The 19,622-nt window shown below is 36.7% G+C and overlaps 1 protein-coding gene across 3 annotated transcripts in view; it reads right to left on the bottom strand.

The window, feature by feature from the left end:
• LOC309560897 (class I histocompatibility antigen, F10 alpha chain-like) overlaps nucleotides 1–19,622 on the bottom strand; it is a 401,810-nt gene that overhangs the window by 51,285 nt on the left and 330,903 nt on the right. For all 3 annotated transcript variants that reach the window (XM_082264587.1, XM_082264585.1, XM_082264586.1), the window contains exon 3: nucleotides 15,553–15,831. In XM_082264587.1, the coding sequence (XP_082120713.1) occupies nucleotides 15,553–15,831 (279 nt within the window). The remainder of the gene's footprint in view (nucleotides 1–15,552; nucleotides 15,832–19,622) is intronic.

Here is a 19,622-nt window from a genome sequence, read left to right on the forward strand (position 1 = left end):
GAATTTTTTAATCTCAAATTCCCGATTGTCCGCGGAGAAGAACTTGTGTTCAATCCTTTTCTTAAATCTGCTTGTCCTGCATGCTTTACATCTTCTGCACCTATAGAAGCCATTTTTTGCGAAAAACATTTGTGGTTTTTTTGGTGGGTCTGGAACATTTTTTGATAGGATATTCCGTAGTCCCGGGGCTCTTTTATAAATAAATTTTGGATTCTTTGGGAGGAGTGTTTTTAAAGTGTCATCCCTTAATAGGATGTGCCAATTTTTCTTTATGCATTTTTCAACCTCTTTGTATTGGGTGTTGAATCCCGTAATAAAAGCTAGTTCAAAGTTTGGGTTTTCTTTCTTCTTTTTCTTCTTATTCTTTAGGAGGTCTTCTCTCTTCAATTCGGATATTTTCTTTTGTGTGATTCTCAGGTCTTTCTCTTTGTATCCCTTTTCTCTGAATCTTTCTATTAATTTATCTGTCTGTGTATTGTAGTCTTTTAAATCTGTACAATTCCTTCTAATTCGGGTGAATTGCCCTTTTGGTATCGCTTGTATCCAAGCCGGGTGATGGCAACTCCTCTTAGAGATGTAGCCATTAGTATCCACCTTTTTAAAGAAGGTTCTGGTGTTTAAAGTGCCGTTGTGCTTAAAGATCTCCAAGTCGAGAAATTGCACTGTATTTTTGTCCATATTACCTGTAAATTTGATCTGATATTTGTTTTTATTCATTTTCTTGAAGAAATGTTCCAGGGATTCTTGCGATCCTTCCCACACAACCAAGATATCATCAAGATATCGGCGGTAATACTTCAGTTGTTGTGGAAGTTTTGAGTAGATATCCTCCTCTTCCCATTTGGCTAAAAATATATTTGCTACGCTGGGAGCATAACGTGCTCCCATAGCTACACCCTTTATTTGGTTATAGTACTCATTCTTATACCAAAAATGATGATTTGACATAGCCATATTCAGGCCTTCCAATAGGAAATCTCTTTGTGGTTCCTTTAAATTGGTGTATTTTTCTAAGGCCCATTTGATAGCCCTTGATGCATCCTTCTGTCTGATGTTCGTATATAATGATTCCACATCGATCGATGCCAATATTGTATTTTCGGTGATATTTATGTCCACTAGTGAGGTTAATGTTTCCTTGGTATCCTTTAAAAAGGATTTTCCAATAGCAGCTATAGGCTGAAAAAATGTATCCAAATATTCACCCATCCTAGCATATAAAGATTCTATGCCACTGATTATGGGTCTTCCCGGTGGCTGCTGTAGATTTTTATGAATCTTGGGGATTTGATATATCACCGGCATACGAGGGGCTTTAATATTCAGGTATTTTCCTTCTTTTTTGTTCAGGAGGCCCTTTTTCATCCCTTTATTAATCCACTGTATCATTTTGGCTTTCAATTTATTTGTAGGATTTCCAGGTAATTTAACATATGTATCTTCATCATTTACAATACGATCCAGTTCCTTGATATAATCTTCTTTTTTGAGAATCACTAGACCCCCTCCTTTATCAGCTGCTCTAATAATGATATTCTTCTTTTCTTCCAAACTTCTGATGGCTTCCCAAACTTCCTTTGTATTTTTAGTTGGCTTCCTTTTCATCATCTGTACCTCTTTTTGAACAATATTCCTGAACACTTGGATATATTGGTAGGTACTGGATTTAGGATTAAAAACTGATTTGTTCCGAAGTTGGGTATGTTGGTATTCTGTTTCTTCCTCTCCTCCTATCCCTTTCTTGTGTTGTTCCGCAAAAAATTTCTTAATATTAAGTTTTCGTGTAAACTTTTCTAGATCGATAAAAGTCTCAAAATGATCTAGAGATTTAGCAGGGGCAAATTTCAGTCCCTCTTGTAATATTTTCAATTCTGATGGTGTAAGTTCCACCCCTGCTAAATTGAATATCCCTTGCTCTAGACGTCCCTTTTCCGTTTTCTTTCTCCCTCCTCTACATCCTCTTTTTTTGCGTTTTCCCGCATGTTGGCCCAATAATTGTCTTTCCAAGACCTCTCTTCCCCCTGTTGCTTGAATTGTCCCGAGGGACCTGGCTTTTGTCCATCATTGGGATGAGGGTAGATATAGTGTTCTGAAGGTCCTGGTCTTTGGCCATCTGAGGGGTATGAGTAATGATGTTGGTTGTTCCTATATTCCTGATGGGAAGGGAGTCGTTCTCTCTCTCTATACATTCCCGAGGGTTCCTGTCTTAATCTGCCCGGCGGTTGATAATATTCTTGGTCATTTCTATATGTTGTCTGTCTTTCTCCTCCTCTTTGTTGTTGGTAATTGTTATAATTATCATATTGATAGTTATTTTTCTTATATCCTCTCCCTCTTCCCCGTCCTCTTCCTCTCCCTCTGCCTCTCCCTCTCACCGGCTTAAATTGGGGTTGTTGGAAGGTATGTTGGGGTGTATAGGGTGTAGAGTTGGAGTTCCTCCGTTCATAGTTATGATTTTCCCTTATTTTTGGGTGTTCCATATATCTAGGAGTAGAGAATTCTTCTCTATTCCTTAAGGGTGAGAATCTATTACTTGTGGGTATCAAGATGGTATTGGCAGTAGTGTCCCCCTCGTCATCTTCACAAATGATGGGAGTCATCTCTTCTCTCCTTATATTTCTATGTGGTGTTACCCTGAAGTCTTTCATAAGGTTGTATCTTACGTCCAGGCTATTAGGTTCCCTTTCTGGGGATGATTCCCTTGAATTAGTACCTATTACTTCTTGCCATTTGTAAACCACACCCTTTTTGTAATCTTCTATGTCACGTTGGTATTTCTTTATTTTTTTCCTTTTTATCTCAATGTCATATTGTGCGATATGTTTTTGCATCATTGTTATTTTATCTTTATATTCTTGGGTCTCGTTGAGTGGAGCTAGTTTTTCTTTAATTATTTGTATTTTTGATTCTATAATACTGAGTTTGGTTTTCCTCCTTTTAGTTAAGAGTTCCATTAGTTGTTTCTCTTTATTATTGAAAAATTTGAACCATTCCTCCATAGAGGTTTTGTCCTCTATTCCATCATTGGGATTGACATCCCATCTAAGGCGTCTGGGGGTAATATCTTCCTCTATGTACCTATCAAAGGTAGTGATATCCCACCAGGTTCTTATTTGTCTCTCCAAATTATATTGTAGCTGTTTAAAATTTTGGGACATATTAACCTCATTAATTGATCTTTGTTGGAAGATCTCACTAGAGTTATAGGTTCTTTCTTTTAATAAGTTAAATACATCCATTTTCTCAGTTGCTTTAGAGCCGGCTGCCATTCAATAGATACAGAGTATCTAAAATAGCAATAAAAAGAAAAGAGAAGGCGCCTGGCCCTTTAAATAAAAGATTGTTGAACCTGCTGCCCTTTTAATTGTAATAAAACAATAAATAGGTATATATCATAGGTAAAAAGGCGCTGGTAATCTTAATATATCACGTGTTATAAAAATTAATAGGTGATTTAAAGTGTAATATATGTGATTAAAAATTGCTACAAATATATATATGATCTACTATTGGTGCAATTAGCAAAGAAAAGTGCATACCAGTGCAATTTCAATTCAGAAGTGTTTGTGCTTCTCAAAGTAAATTAATCCACAAAGGTGTGGATCAGTGAACCAATAAATAGATATATAAAGAATTCCATACAAAAATCACATAAGAATATATAAAAATATAAATATATAAATGTGCTCCAAGTAGTGTTTAAAAATCCAGGCAATAGCATGCAATCAAAATTGTGCTTGGTGGATTCTTATTAATCCCTTCACAGTGCTCCAGGTGCTGGGATGTGACAACCGTCAATTAAGAAGTGCTTGTGCTTCTCAAAGTAAATTAATCCACAAAGGTGTGGATCAGTGAACCAATAAATAAATATATAAAGAATTCCATACAAAAATCACATAAGGATATATAAAAAAATCACATAAGAATATATAAAAAAGTATAAATATATAAATGTGCTCCAAGTAGTGTTTAAAAGTCCAAGCAATAGCATGCAATCAAAATTGTGCTTGGTGAATTCTTATTAATCCATTCACAGTGCTCCAGGTGCTGGGATGTGACAACCGTGGCCTCTTACCAGCTAGCAGCAGGTCACAAGGACCCCCAACGCCTGTGATCCCTTTATTGGGTGGATCAGACCTCTCCTCGATTGCTTGGATCTCTGGCTCCTATATTACTCGAGTTGGACCATGTAGTCCCCCCATACACATAAAGATATAGAAGAACAAATAGCCTCCAATAGTGAAATACTGTTTTATTCTCCAAAAAACATACACTATAAGGTGACAATTAGCCTCTTACTATTTGTTGTGCCCTCCTGGCACTGGGCAATTCGGCAGTACAAAATCGTTTTTTTGGGTCTTAGGAAGATATTCTCCGGGGATCTGCAGCACCCTGTATCTCCTTTCCCCCTTTCTTTGTATTGCAGCGGTGGATGTGTATCCCAGCCTCTGTTCCGAATGCCTCTGTGTGTTACTTCCGGGTTAGCATTGACCACAATGCATTTCGCTTAACGAGCGTCCTCAGGCAGTCTGTGCTGGCCCTGTCAGTCACATCTTAAGTATCGCTATCTCTATTATGATTGGCCGGTGTTTAATTTTGCTTTTGTAGCGCCATTCATTTATTTTTATTGACATTAAGTGCCGATCTGTATATTTAACAGGATGGTATCGATTTATTACGTGACCCTTTTATTTTATGTGTATTTGACATTTGCTGCAAATCGCCCGGGTATATTCCTATTCCCCGCATTATACAAACAGCAATTCACATCCAATAATTCTTAAAAACACATAATGTATTTCCCACAATTATAAAACTATTTATATCTAGTATTAAATCTTTATTAATAAAACATTATAAATAAAATTGAAACTAGACATTATAAAATAAAAAATAAAAAAATATATATCTTTAATTGACGCCATCTAGTGGTCATCTAATTTTTCCTACATTCTTTTTAGTGTAATTCGGGACTATAACTCCATCTAGTGGCCATATATAGGAACAATTATTTTTTATTTTATCATTCTTATGGACATAGATATTAATTTATAGGGACATATGCTTATTAAAAAGGTACAGTGTACATTATAAATAATTTTTAGGAATTTAATTGATTATATCCCTTGCCTTTAGATAATATATCTCATATTTATATTTTATATATCCATTTTATATATATATTTTTTTTACAAATTATGGATTTTTATATAGATAATATTATTTTAAAAAATTTATAATGTACACTGTACCTTTTTAATAAGCATATGTCCCTATAAATTAATATCTATGTCCATAAGAATGATAAAATAAAAAATAATTGTTCCTATATATGGCCACTAGATGGAGTTATAGTCCCGAATTACACTAAAAAGAATGTAGGAAAAATTAGATGACCACTAGATGGCGTCAATTAAAGATATATATTTTTTTATTTTTTATTTTATAATGTCTAGTTTCAATTTTATTTATAATGTTTTATTAATAAAGATTTAATACTAGATATAAATAGTTTTATAATTGTGGGAAATACATTATGTGTTTTTAAGAATTATTGGATGTGAATTGCTGTTTGTATAATGCGGGGAATAGGAATATACCCGGGCGATTTGCAGCAAATGTCAAATACACATAAAATAAAAGGGTCACGTAATAAATCGATACCATCCTGTTAAATATACAGATCGGCACTTAATGTCAATAAAAATAAATGAATGGCGCTACAAAAGCAAAATTAAACACCGGCCAATCATAATAGAGATAGCGATACTTAAGATGTGACTGACAGGGCCAGCACAGACTGCCTGAGGACGCTCGTTAAGCGAAATGCATTGTGGTCAATGCTAACCCGGAAGTAACACACAGAGGCATTCGGAACAGAGGCTGGGATACACATCCACCGCTGCAATACAAAGAAAGGGGGAAAGGAGATACAGGGTGCTGCAGATCCCCGGAGAATATCTTCCTAAGACCCAAAAAAACGATTTTGTACTGCCGAATTGCCCAGTGCCAGGAGGGCACAACAAATAGTAAGAGGCTAATTGTCACCTTATAGTGTATGTTTTTTGGAGAATAAAACAGTATTTCACTATTGGAGGCTATTTGTTCTTCTATATCTTTATGTGTATGGGGGGACTACATGGTCCAACTCGAGTAATATAGGAGCCAGAGATCCAAGCAATCGAGGAGAGGTCTGATCCACCCAATAAAGGGATCACAGGCGTTGGGGGTCCTTGTGACCTGCTGCTAGCTGGTAAGAGGCCACGGTTGTCACATCCCAGCACCTGGAGCACTGTGAATGGATTAATAAGAATTCACCAAGCACAATTTTGATTGCATGCTATTGCTTGGACTTTTAAACACTACTTGGAGCACATTTATATATTTATACTTTTTTATATATTCTTATGTGATTTTTTTATATATCCTTATGTGATTTTTGTATGGAATTCTTTATATATTTATTTATTGGTTCACTGATCCACACCTTTGTGGATTAATTTACTTTGAGAAGCACAAGCACTTCTTAATTGACGGTTGTCACATCCCAGCACCTGGAGCACTGTGAAGGGATTAATAAGAATCCACCAAGCACAATTTTGATTGCATGCTATTGCCTGGATTTTTAAACACTACTTGGAGCACATTTATATATTTATATTTTTATATATTCTTATGTGATTTTTGTATGGAATTCTTTATATATCTATTTATTGGTTCACTGATCCACACCTTTGTGGATTAATTTACTTTGAGAAGCACAAACACTTCTGAATTGAAATTGCACTGGTATGCACTTTTCTTTGCTAATTGCACCAATAGTAGATCATATATATATTTGTAGCAATTTTTAATCACATATATTACACTTTAAATCACCTATTAATTTTTATAACACGTGATATATTAAGATTACCAGCGCCTTTTTACCTATGATATATACCTATTTATTGTTTTATTACAATTAAAAGGGCAGCAGGTTCAACAATCTTTTATTTAAAGGGCCAGGCGCCTTCTCTTTTCTTTTTATTGCTATTTTAGATACTCTGTATCTATTGAATGGCAGCCGGCTCTAAAGCAACTGAGAAAATGGATGTATTTAACTTATTAAAAGAAAGAACCTATAACTCTAGTGAGATCTTCCAACAAAGATCAATTAATGAGGTTAATATGTCCCAAAATTTTAAACAGCTACAATATAATTTGGAGAGACAAATAAGAACCTGGTGGGATATCACTACCTTTGATAGGTACATAGAGGAAGATATTACCCCCAGACGCCTTAGATGGGATGTCAATCCCAATGATGGAATAGAGGACAAAACCTCTATGGAGGAATGGTTCAAATTTTTCAATAATAAAGAGAAACAACTAATGGAACTCTTAACTAAAAGGAGGAAAACCAAACTCAGTATTATAGAATCAAAAATACAAATAATTAAAGAAAAACTAGCTCCACTCAACGAGACCCAAGAATATAAAGATAAAATAACAATGATGCAAAAACATATCGCACAATATGACATTGAGATAAAAAGGAAAAAAATAAAGAAATACCAACGTGACATAGAAGATTACAAAAAGGGTGTGGTTTACAAATGGCAAGAAGTAATAGGTACTAATTCAAGGGAATCATCCCCAGAAAGGGAACCTAATAGCCTGGACGTAAGATACAACCTTATGAAAGACTTCAGGGTAACACCACATAGAAATATAAGGAGAGAAGAGATGACTCCCATCATTTGTGAAGATGACGAGGGGGACACTACTGCCAATACCATCTTGATACCCACAAGTAATAGATTCTCACCCTTAAGGAATAGAGAAGAATTCTCTACTCCTAGATATATGGAACACCCAAAAATAAGGGAAAATCATAACTATGAACGGAGGAACTCCAACTCTACACCCTATACACCCCAACATACCTTCCAACAACCCCAATTTAAGCCGGTGAGAGGGAGAGGCAGAGGGAGAGGAAGAGGACGGGGAAGAGGGAGAGGATATAAGAAAAATAACTATCAATATGATAATTATAACAATTACCAACAACAAAGAGGAGGAGAAAGACAGACAACATATAGAAATGACCAAGAATATTATCAACCGCCGGGCAGATTAAGACAGGAACCCTCGGGAATGTATAGAGAGAGAGAACGACTCCCTTCCCATCAGGAATATAGGAACAACCAACATCATTACTCATACCCCTCAGATGGCCAAAGACCAGGACCTTCAGAACACTATATCTACCCTCATCCCAATGATGGACAAAAGCCAGGTCCCTCGGGACAATTCAAGCAACAGGGGGAAGAGAGGTCTTGGAAAGACAATTATTGGGCCAACATGCGGGAAAACGCAAAAAAAGAGGATGTAGAGGAGGGAGAAAGAAAACGGAAAAGGGACGTCTAGAGCAAGGGATATTCAATTTAGCAGGGGTGGAACTTACACCATCAGAATTGAAAATATTACAAGAGGGACTGAAATTTGCCCCTGCTAAATCTCTAGATCATTTTGAGACTTTTATCGATCTAGAAAAGTTTACACGAAAACTTAATATTAAGAAATTTTTTGCGGAACAACACAAGAAAGGGATAGGAGGAGAGGAAGAAACAGAATACCAACATACCCAACTTCGGAACAAATCAGTTTTTAATCCTAAATCCAGTACCTACCAATATATCCAAGTGTTCAGGAATATTGTTCAAAAAGAGGTACAGATGATGAAAAGGAAGCCAACTAAAAATACAAAGGAAGTTTGGGAAGCCATCAGAAGTTTGGAAGAAAAGAAGAATATCATTATTAGAGCAGCTGATAAAGGAGGGGGTCTAGTGATTCTCAAAAAAGAAGATTATATCAAGGAACTGGATCGTATTGTAAATGATGAAGATACATATGTTAAATTACCTGGAAATCCTACAAATAAATTGAAAGCCAAAATGATACAGTGGATTAATAAAGGGATGAAAAAGGGCCTCCTGAACAAAAAAGAAGGAAAATACCTGAATATTAAAGCCCCTCGTATGCCGGTGATATATCAAATCCCCAAGATTCATAAAAATCTACAGCAGCCACCGGGAAGACCCATAATCAGTGGCATAGAATCTTTATATGCTAGGATGGGTGAATATTTGGATACATTTTTTCAGCCTATAGCTGCTATTGGAAAATCCTTTTTAAAGGATACCAAGGAAACATTAACCTCACTAGTGGACATAAATATCACCGAAAATACAATATTGGCATCGATCGATGTGGAATCATTATATACGAACATCAGACAGAAGGATGCATCAAGGGCTATCAAATGGGCCTTAGAAAAATACACCAATTTAAAGGAACCACAAAGAGATTTCCTATTGGAAGGCCTGAATATGGCTATGTCAAATCATCATTTTTGGTATAAGAATGAGTACTATAACCAAATAAAGGGTGTAGCTATGGGAGCACGTTATGCTCCCAGCGTAGCAAATATATTTTTAGCCAAATGGGAAGAGGAGGATATCTACTCAAAACTTCCACAACAACTGAAGTATTACCGCCGATATCTTGATGATATCTTGGTTGTGTGGGAAGGATCGCAAGAATCCCTGGAACATTTCTTCAAGAAAATGAATAAAAACAAATATCAGATCAAATTTACAGGTAATATGGACAAAAATACAGTGCAATTTCTCGACTTGGAGATCTTTAAGCACAACGGCACTTTAAACACCAGAACCTTCTTTAAAAAGGTGGATACTAATGGCTACATCTCTAAGAGGAGTTGCCATCACCCGGCTTGGATACAAGCGATACCAAAAGGGCAATTCACCCGAATTAGAAGGAATTGTACAGATTTAAAAGACTACAATACACAGACAGATAAATTAATAGAAAGATTCAGAGAAAAGGGATACAAAGAGAAAGACCTGAGAATCACACAAAAGAAAATATCCGAATTGAAGAGAGAAGACCTCCTAAAGAATAAGAAGAAAAAGAAGAAAGAAAACCCAAACTTTGAACTAGCTTTTATTACGGGATTCAACACCCAATACAAAGAGGTTGAAAAATGCATAAAGAAAAATTGGCACATCCTATTAAGGGATGACACTTTAAAAACACTCCTCCCAAAGAATCCAAAATTTATTTATAAAAGAGCCCCGGGACTACGGAATATCCTATCAAAAAATGTTCCAGACCCACCAAAAAAACCACAAATGTTTTTCGCAAAAAATGGCTTCTATAGGTGCAGAAGATGTAAAGCATGCAGGACAAGCAGATTTAAGAAAAGGATTGAACACAAGTTCTTCTCCGCGGACAATCGGGAATTTGAGATTAAAAAATTCATCACCTGCGACACTAGATTTGTTACATACATGTGTACTTGCCCTTGCGGATTAAAATACATCGGACGCACGACCCGCACTTTAGCAATTAGGATAGGAGAACATGTCGATAACATAAAGAAAGGCTTCAAAAAGCACAGCCTGTCCAATCACTTCAGAATTTTCCACAACCAAGATCCCTCCCTCCTTTGGTTCTGTGGAATTGACAAAATATTCAGTCATTGGAGAGGCTCAGATATGCGAAAAATGATATCGCAGAACGAAACCGCATGGATCCATAGACTAAAAACATTAAAACCCATGGGGTTAAATGCAGACATAGACCTTAATTGCTTTTTAAATAATTTTTAGGAATTTAATTGATTATATCCCTTGCCTTTAGATAATATATCTCATATTTATATTTTATATATCCATTTTATATATATATTTTTTTTACAAATTATGGATTTTTATATAGATAATATTATTTTAAAAAATTTATAATGTACACTGTACCTTTTTAATAAGCATATGTCCCTATAAATTAATATCTATGTCCATAAGAATGATAAAATAAAAAATAATTGTTCCTATATATGGCCACTAGATGGAGTTATAGTCCCGAATTACACTAAAAAGAATGTAGGAAAAATTAGATGACCACTAGATGGCGTCAATTAAAGATATATATTTTTTTATTTTTTATTTTATAATGTCTAGTTTCAATTTTATTTATAATGTTTTATTAATAAAGATTTAATACTAGATATAAATAGTTTTATAATTGTGGGAAATACATTATGTGTTTTTAAGAATTATTGGATGTGAATTGCTGTTTGTATAATGCGGGGAATAGGAATATACCCGGGCGATTTGCAGCAAATGTCAAATACACATAAAATAAAAGGGTCACGTAATAAATCGATACCATCCTGTTAAATATACAGATCGGCACTTAATGTCAATAAAAATAAATGAATGGCGCTACAAAAGCAAAATTAAACACCGGCCAATCATAATAGAGATAGCGATACTTAAGATGTGACTGACAGGGCCAGCACAGACTGCCTGAGGACGCTCGTTAAGCGAAATGCATTGTGGTCAATGCTAACCCGGAAGTAACACACAGAGGCATTCGGAACAGAGGCTGGGATACACATCCACCGCTGCAATACAAAGAAAGGGGGAAAGGAGATACAGGGTGCTGCAGATCCCCGGAGAATATCTTCCTAAGACCCAAAAAAACGATTTTGTACTGCCGAATTGCCCAGTGCCAGGAGGGCACAACAAATAGTAAGAGGCTAATTGTCACCTTATAGTGTATGTTTTTTGGAGAATAAAACAGTATTTCACTATTGGAGGCTATTTGTTCTTCTATATCTTTATGTGTATGGGGGGACTACATGGTCCAACTCGAGTAATATAGGAGCCAGAGATCCAAGCAATCGAGGAGAGGTCTGATCCACCCAATAAAGGGATCACAGGCGTTGGGGGTCCTTGTGACCTGCTGCTAGCTGGTAAGAGGCCACGGTTGTCACATCCCAGCACCTGGAGCACTGTGAATGGATTAATAAGAATTCACCAAGCACAATTTTGATTGCATGCTATTGCTTGGACTTTTAAACACTACTTGGAGCACATTTATATATTTATACTTTTTTATATATTCTTATGTGATTTTTTTATATATCCTTATGTGATTTTTGTATGGAATTCTTTATATATTTATTTATTGGTTCACTGATCCACACCTTTGTGGATTAATTTACTTTGAGAAGCACAAGCACTTCTTAATTGACGGTTGTCACATCCCAGCACCTGGAGCACTGTGAAGGGATTAATAAGAATCCACCAAGCACAATTTTGATTGCATGCTATTGCCTGGATTTTTAAACACTACTTGGAGCACATTTATATATTTATATTTTTATATATTCTTATGTGATTTTTGTATGGAATTCTTTATATATCTATTTATTGGTTCACTGATCCACACCTTTGTGGATTAATTTACTTTGAGAAGCACAAACACTTCTGAATTGAAATTGCACTGGTATGCACTTTTCTTTGCTAATTGCACCAATAGTAGATCATATATATATTTGTAGCAATTTTTAATCACATATATTACACTTTAAATCACCTATTAATTTTTATAACACGTGATATATTAAGATTACCAGCGCCTTTTTACCTATGATATATAACATATATGATGTATATAGTGTAGTGTGTATATATGGTGTGTAGATATAACATATATGATGTATATAGTGTAGTGTGTATACATGGGATGTAGATATAACATATATGATGTATATAGTGCAGTGTGTATATACGGGGTGTAGATATAACATATATGAGGTATATAGTGTAGTGTGTATATATGGTGTGTATATATAACATATATGATGTATATAGTGCAGTGTGTATATACGGGGTGTAGATATAACATATATGATGTATATAATGTAGAGTGTATATACGGTGTGTAGATATAACATATATGATGTATATAGTGTAGTGTGTATATAAGGTGTGTAGATATAACATATGATGTATATAGTGTAGTGTGTATATATGGGGTATAGATATAACATATATGATATATATAGTGTAGTGTGTATATACGGGGTGTAGATATAACATATATGAGGTATATAGTGTAGTGTGTATATATGGTGTGTATATATAACATATATGATGTATATAATGTAGAGTGTATATACGGGGTGTAGATATAACATATATGATGTATATAGAGTAGTGTGTATATACGGGGTGTAGATATAACATATATGAGGTATATAGTGTAGTGTGTATATATGGTGTGTATATATAACATATATGATGTATATAATGTAGAGTGTATATACGGGGTGTAGATATAACATATATGATGTATATAGTGCAGTGTGTATATGCGGTGTGTAGATATAACATATATGATGTATATAGTGCAGTGTGTATATACGGTGTGTACATATAACATATGATGTACACTATATTACCAAAAGTATTGGGACACCTGCCTTACACATACATGAACTTTACTGACATCTCAGTCTAAGTCTGAAGGGTTCAATATTGGGTTGGCCCACCCTTTGCAGCCATAACAGCTTCAACTCTTCTGGGAAGGCTGTCCACAAGGTTTAGGAGTGTCTATGGGAATGTTTGACCATTCTTCCAGAAGCACATTTGTGAGGGTAGGCACTGATGTGGACGAGAAGGCCTGGCTCACAGTCTCCACTCTAATTCATCCCAAAGGTGTTCTATCAGGTTGAGGTCAGGACTCTGTGCAGGCCAGTCAAGTTCCTCCACCCCAACTTTCTCATCCATGTCTTTATGGACCTTGCTTTGTGCACTGGTCCAAATCATTTGGTGGAGGGGGGATTATGGTGTGGGGTTGTTTTTCAGGGGTTGGGTTTGGCCCTTTATTTCCAGTGAAGGGAACTCTTAAGGTGTCAGCATACTGAGACATTTTGGCTAATTTCATGCTCCCAACTTTGTGGAAAGAGTTTGGGGATGGCCCCTTCCTGTTCTAACAGGGGTGGAAGAACTTGACCAGTGCACAAAACAAGGTCCACAAAGAAACGGATGAGCGAGGTGGGGTAGAGGAACTTGACTGGACTGCACAGAGTCCTGACCTCAACCTGATAGAACACCTTTGGGATGAATTAGAGTGGAGACTGTGAGCCAGGCCTTTTCGTCCAACATCAGTGCCTGATCTTACAAATACACTTCTGGAAGAATGGTCAAACATTCCCACAGTTCCACTCCTAAACCTTGTGGACAGCCTTCCCAGAAGAGTTGAAGCTGTTATAGCTGCAAAGGGTGGACCAACTCAATATTGAACCCTACGGACTAAGACTGGGATGCAATTAAAGTTCATGTGTGTGTAAAGGCAGGCGTCCCAATACTTTTGGTGTGTAGATACAACATATATGATGTATATAGTGTAGTGTGTATATACGGGGTGTAGATATAACATATATGATGTATATAGTGTAGTGTGTATATACGGGATGTAGATATAACATATATGATGTATATAGTGCAGTGTGTATATACAGTGTGTAGATATAACATATATGATGTATATAGTGTAGTGTGTATATACGGGGTGTAGATATAACATATATGATGTATATAGTGTACTGTGTATATACAGGGTGTAGATATAACATATATGATGTATATAGTGTAGTGTGTATATACGGGGTGTAGATATAACATATATGATGTATATAGTGTAGTGTGTATATACAGTGTGTAGATATAACATATATGATGTATATAGTGTAGTGTGTATATACGGGGTGTAGATATAACATATATGATGTATATAGTGCAGTGTGTATATACGGGGTGTAGATATAACATATATGATGTATATAGTGCAGTGTGTATATACAGTGTGTAGATATAACATATATGATGTATATAGTGTAGTGTGTATATACGGGGTGTAGATATAACATATATGATGTATATAGTGCAGTGTGTATATACGGGGTGTAGATATAACATATATGATGTATATAGTGTAGTGTGTATATACAGTGTGTAGATATAACATATATGATGTATATAATGTAGTGTGTATATACGGGGTGTAGATATAACATATATGATGTATATAGTGTAGTGTGTATATACGGGGTGTAGATATAACATATATGATGTATATAGTGTAGTGTGTATATACGGGGTGTAGATATAACATATATGATGTATATAGTGCAGTGTGTATATACAGTGTGTAGATATAACATATATGATGTATATAGTGTAGTGTGTATATATGGGGTGTAGATATAACATATATGATGTATATAGTGTAGTGTGTATATACAGGGTGTAGATATAACATATATGATGTATATAGTGTAGTGTGTATATATACAGTGTGTAGATATAACATATATGATGTATATAGTGTAGTGTGTATATACGGGGTGTAGATATAACATATATGATGTATATAGTGTAGTGTGTATATACAGTGTGTAGATATAACATATATGATGTATATAGTGTAGTGTGTATATACGGGGTGTAGATATAACATATATGATGTATATAGTGTAGTGTGTATATACGGGGTGTAGATATAACATATATGATGTATATAGTGTAGTGTGTATATACGGGGTGTAGATATAACATATATGATGTATATAGTGTAGTGTGTATATACGGGGTGTAGATATAACATATATGATGTATATAGTGCAGTCACCTCTCCTCTCCAGATCTTCTCTCCCATTGTTGATGTGTTTCTTCAGCCATGGAATACAGATATTCTCCAGATAATTCTTGTTTCTCTCCCCCTGTCTGACCTCCGGACTGTTCCATCTCTGTGTGGAGATCTGAGCCTCATTCATGGTCGGGATCCAGATTCCTCTCTGTGTGTCCAGAGACATGAAATCTCTCCCATCATATCCGAACTGATTATACCCCACAGTGTTGCCGTCATCTCTCAGCTCACAGCCGTACATCTTCTGTAGAATATGGATCCCTGCAGAGAGAAGAGGAAGATGTGACCCGGGATCAGAGGTGTGATGTGTGTAATATGTGATGATGTAGGAGGTGATGGTATATGGAGGAGATATGTATAGGGATAGATGTGTGTATACAGAGTGTACATATACAGCACAGCTCTCCTTATAATGACACGGCCAGTACTACAGATATATATCCTCCACTATGGCAGAAAACTCCGATACACATCCTCAGTATGGAGAAAGAAGAAGATCGGATCCTAGTGACACCCCAGAATGTTCTACAGAGGGGTCACCGACTCATCCCACCAGAGATGACACTCATCACTGATTGGCTGTCCTGACCCAACAAACATTTCTATTCACCAACCAGGTGTGACATCTTCAGATCATCATCTCATTGGCTGCTGTTTCCCTCCATTTTCTACCAGCCAATCACACACTGTGTAGATGACCCCTCCCCCAGTGATGGTGACACGGGATGTGTGGATTATGGAATAATTAGAATATCTTCCCTCATCATGGCTGCAGATTGTACAGAGAGATCATGTGACAGGAAATCCAGAAAGAGAACCGACATCTCCTCAATAATCACCTCCTGGTGTCACCTGAGAGACAATACACCTTCCTCATCCATCTTATACTATTCATACATAGACAGTCCCAATCACAGAATGCTTCCTGTAGAAGACTGACAACAAATATCTCTGTAATACTCCCCTCCCCCCACAGAACAGGAATGGGAGATTCCACATTATACATCTGCTGGGGGGAGCAGTCTATGTTGTGTCATTTCTGGGGGGTCCTCCATGTATAATACACACAGGAGACCTGACAGGGGACCGACATCCATACTTCTCTATGGAGGCCCCAGACAGGAAGTCAGCTGTGCATGGAGGAAATCATTCCCCTCACTCTACAGTGGGTGTGTCCTGTGTTCACCTGGAATATTCATATTTTGTAAACGTGATTGGTTGCTTAACCGCTTCCATACAGAGCAGTTAGACCCCCTTCCTTCCCAGACCAATTTTCAGCTTTCAGCACTCTCACACTTTGAATGACAATTGCTCAGTCATGCTACACTGTAACCAAACAAAATTTTTATCATTTTTTTCACACAAATAGAGCTTTCTTTTGGTGGTATTTGATCACAACTGGGTTTTTTTTTCTTCGTGATATAAGCAAAAAAAGAGCAAAAATTTTGAAAAAAAAACACTTTTTTTTAGTTTCTATTATACAATTTTGCAAAAAATTAATTTTTCTTCATACATTTGGGCCAAAATTTATACTGCTACATATCTCTGGTAAAATTAACCCAAATTAGTGTATATTATTTAGTCTGTGTGAAAGTTATTGAGTCTAGAAGCTATGGTACCAATTACTGAAAATTGATCACACCAGATGTACTGATGGCCTATCTCCTTTCTTGAGGCCCTGAAATGTCAGGACAGTACAAATACCCCCCAAATGACCCATTTTTGTAAAGTAGACAGTCCAAGGTATTTAGTAAGAGGCATGGTGAGTTTTTTGAAGTTATAATTTTTTCCCACAATTCTTGGGAAAATGAAGAAAAAAATTTTTTTTTCTTTTTTTTCCCAAAACGTTGTCAATTTATAAGCTATTTCTAACACATAGCATGTACACAGCAATAATGACACCCCGAAATTCATTCTGTTACTCCTTCTGAGTATGGTGATACCACATGTGTGAGCCTTTTACACAGCCTGGCCACAAAAAGAGACTCCACGTCCAAGTAGCACCATAAGGCGTTTTAGGAGCATAAATACACATAAAACTTTCTTACTACCTATCACACTTTTCAAGGCCCTAGAGCACCAATACAATGGAAAAGTCCACAAAATGACCCCATTTTGGAAAGCAAACACTCCAACGTATATTCTATGAGGCATTATGGGTCCTTTGAACATGTCATTTTTTTCCACAAGTTTTTGGAAAATGTGGGAAAAAAAGAAAAACTTTTTTTTTTTTACACAAAGTTGTCAATTTATAGGATATTCCTAACACATAGCATGTACACAGCAAAAATGACACCCCAAAATACATTCTGCCACTGCTCCTGAGTATGGCAATACCACATGTGTGAGACTTTTTCACAGCCTAGCCATATAGAGGGGCCTAACATCCAAGGCGCATCATCATGCATCCTAGCCACTTGCCTATGCCTATTTTTGACATTTGGTGTTTACAAGCTAAAATCAGTTGTTTTGCTAGAAAACTGCTTAGAACCCCCAAACATTATATATTTTTTTTTAGCAGAGACCCTAGAGATTAAAGTGGAGATTATTGCAATATTTTTTATCACACCGTATTTGCGCAGCGGTCTTCCAAACGCAATGTTTTTGGAAAAAATTCACTTTTTTTAATTAAAAAATGAGAAACCAGTAAAGTTAGCCCAATTTTTTTCCATAATGTGAAAGATAATGTTACGCCGAGTAAATAGATACCCAACATGTCATGTTTCAAAATTTTGCACGCTCACGGAATGGCGACAAACTTTGGTACTTAAAAATCCCCATAGGCGACAATTTAAAAATTTCTACAGGTTGCCATCTTTGAGTTACAGAGGAGGTCTAGGGCTCAAATTTTTCCCCTTGCTCTAACGATCGCGGCGATACCTCACATGTGTGGTTTGAACACCGTTTACATATGTGGGCGGGGTTTCCATATGCGTCGCTTCTGCGCGCGAGCTAACGGGGACAGGGCGCTTTAATTTTTTTTTTTTTTTTACTATTTATTTTATTTATTATTTTTTATTTTTACACCGTTTAACAAAAAAAAAAAAAAAAAAATTGATCATTTTTATTTCTATTACAAGAAATGTAAACATTACTAGTAATAGAAAAAGGCACGACAGGACCTCTTTTTGTGAGATCTGGGGTCAAAAAGTCCTCAGATCTCACAAGTACACTAAAAGATAGAAAAAAAAAAAAAAAAATTATTATATAAAATGAAAAAAAAAAAAAAAAAGGACATTTAAACCGGTTGCTAGGCAACAACATTTTCCGTAGCTCCGATCCTCCAAGACCATAGAGTCAAGTGAGGGCAAGCTTGCCCTCACTCGACATCCTGTCTGTGAGGATCCGGGACCGGATCGTTTTCCCCGCTGCCAGCGGGTCCGGTAAGCGGGGAAAAGGACCGGACGCGGCGGGAGGGGGGGGGGGGCACCTCTTCCGCCATCCCGGAAGGGTGAACCCACGGCGAATCCGCCGCTGGGACCACCCTTATCGGAAAGCCAACCGTCCACCGTTTAAAAAAATACCAGGGTTATGGCAGCTATCTGCTGCCATAACACCGGTATTTAGGTTTAAACGGAGGACGTATATAAACCTTTTTGGACTTGGACATGGTGGCTGTATGAAGGGTGACAGGTACTCGGGTACTTTGTTGGGCAGGTGACAGGTACTCTGGTACTGATGAGCAGGTGGCAGGTACTCGGGTACTCCGATAGGCAGGTGACAGGTACTCGGGTACTCTGATGGGCAGGTGACAGGCAGGTGATAGGTACTGATGAGTAGTACTGATACTGATAGGTGATACTGTACTGATGGGTACTGATGATCAGTACTGATACGTGATAGGTACTGATGAGTACTGATGAGTAGTGATGGGTACTGATGAGCAGGCGGCAAGTACTCGGGTACTTCAGGCGTCAGGTACTCTGATGAGCAGGTGGAAGGTACTCGGGTACTCTGATGGGTAGGTGACAGGTACTCAGGTACTCTGATGACGGGTACTCCGTTGACAGGTAATCAAAGTATCCGAGTACCTGTCATCAGAGTACCCGAGT

The sequence above is a fragment of the Pelophylax lessonae genome, assembly GCF_965119305.1.
Source record: "Pelophylax lessonae genome assembly, chromosome: 7".
Taxonomy (NCBI): domain Eukaryota; kingdom Metazoa; phylum Chordata; class Amphibia; order Anura; family Ranidae; genus Pelophylax; species Pelophylax lessonae.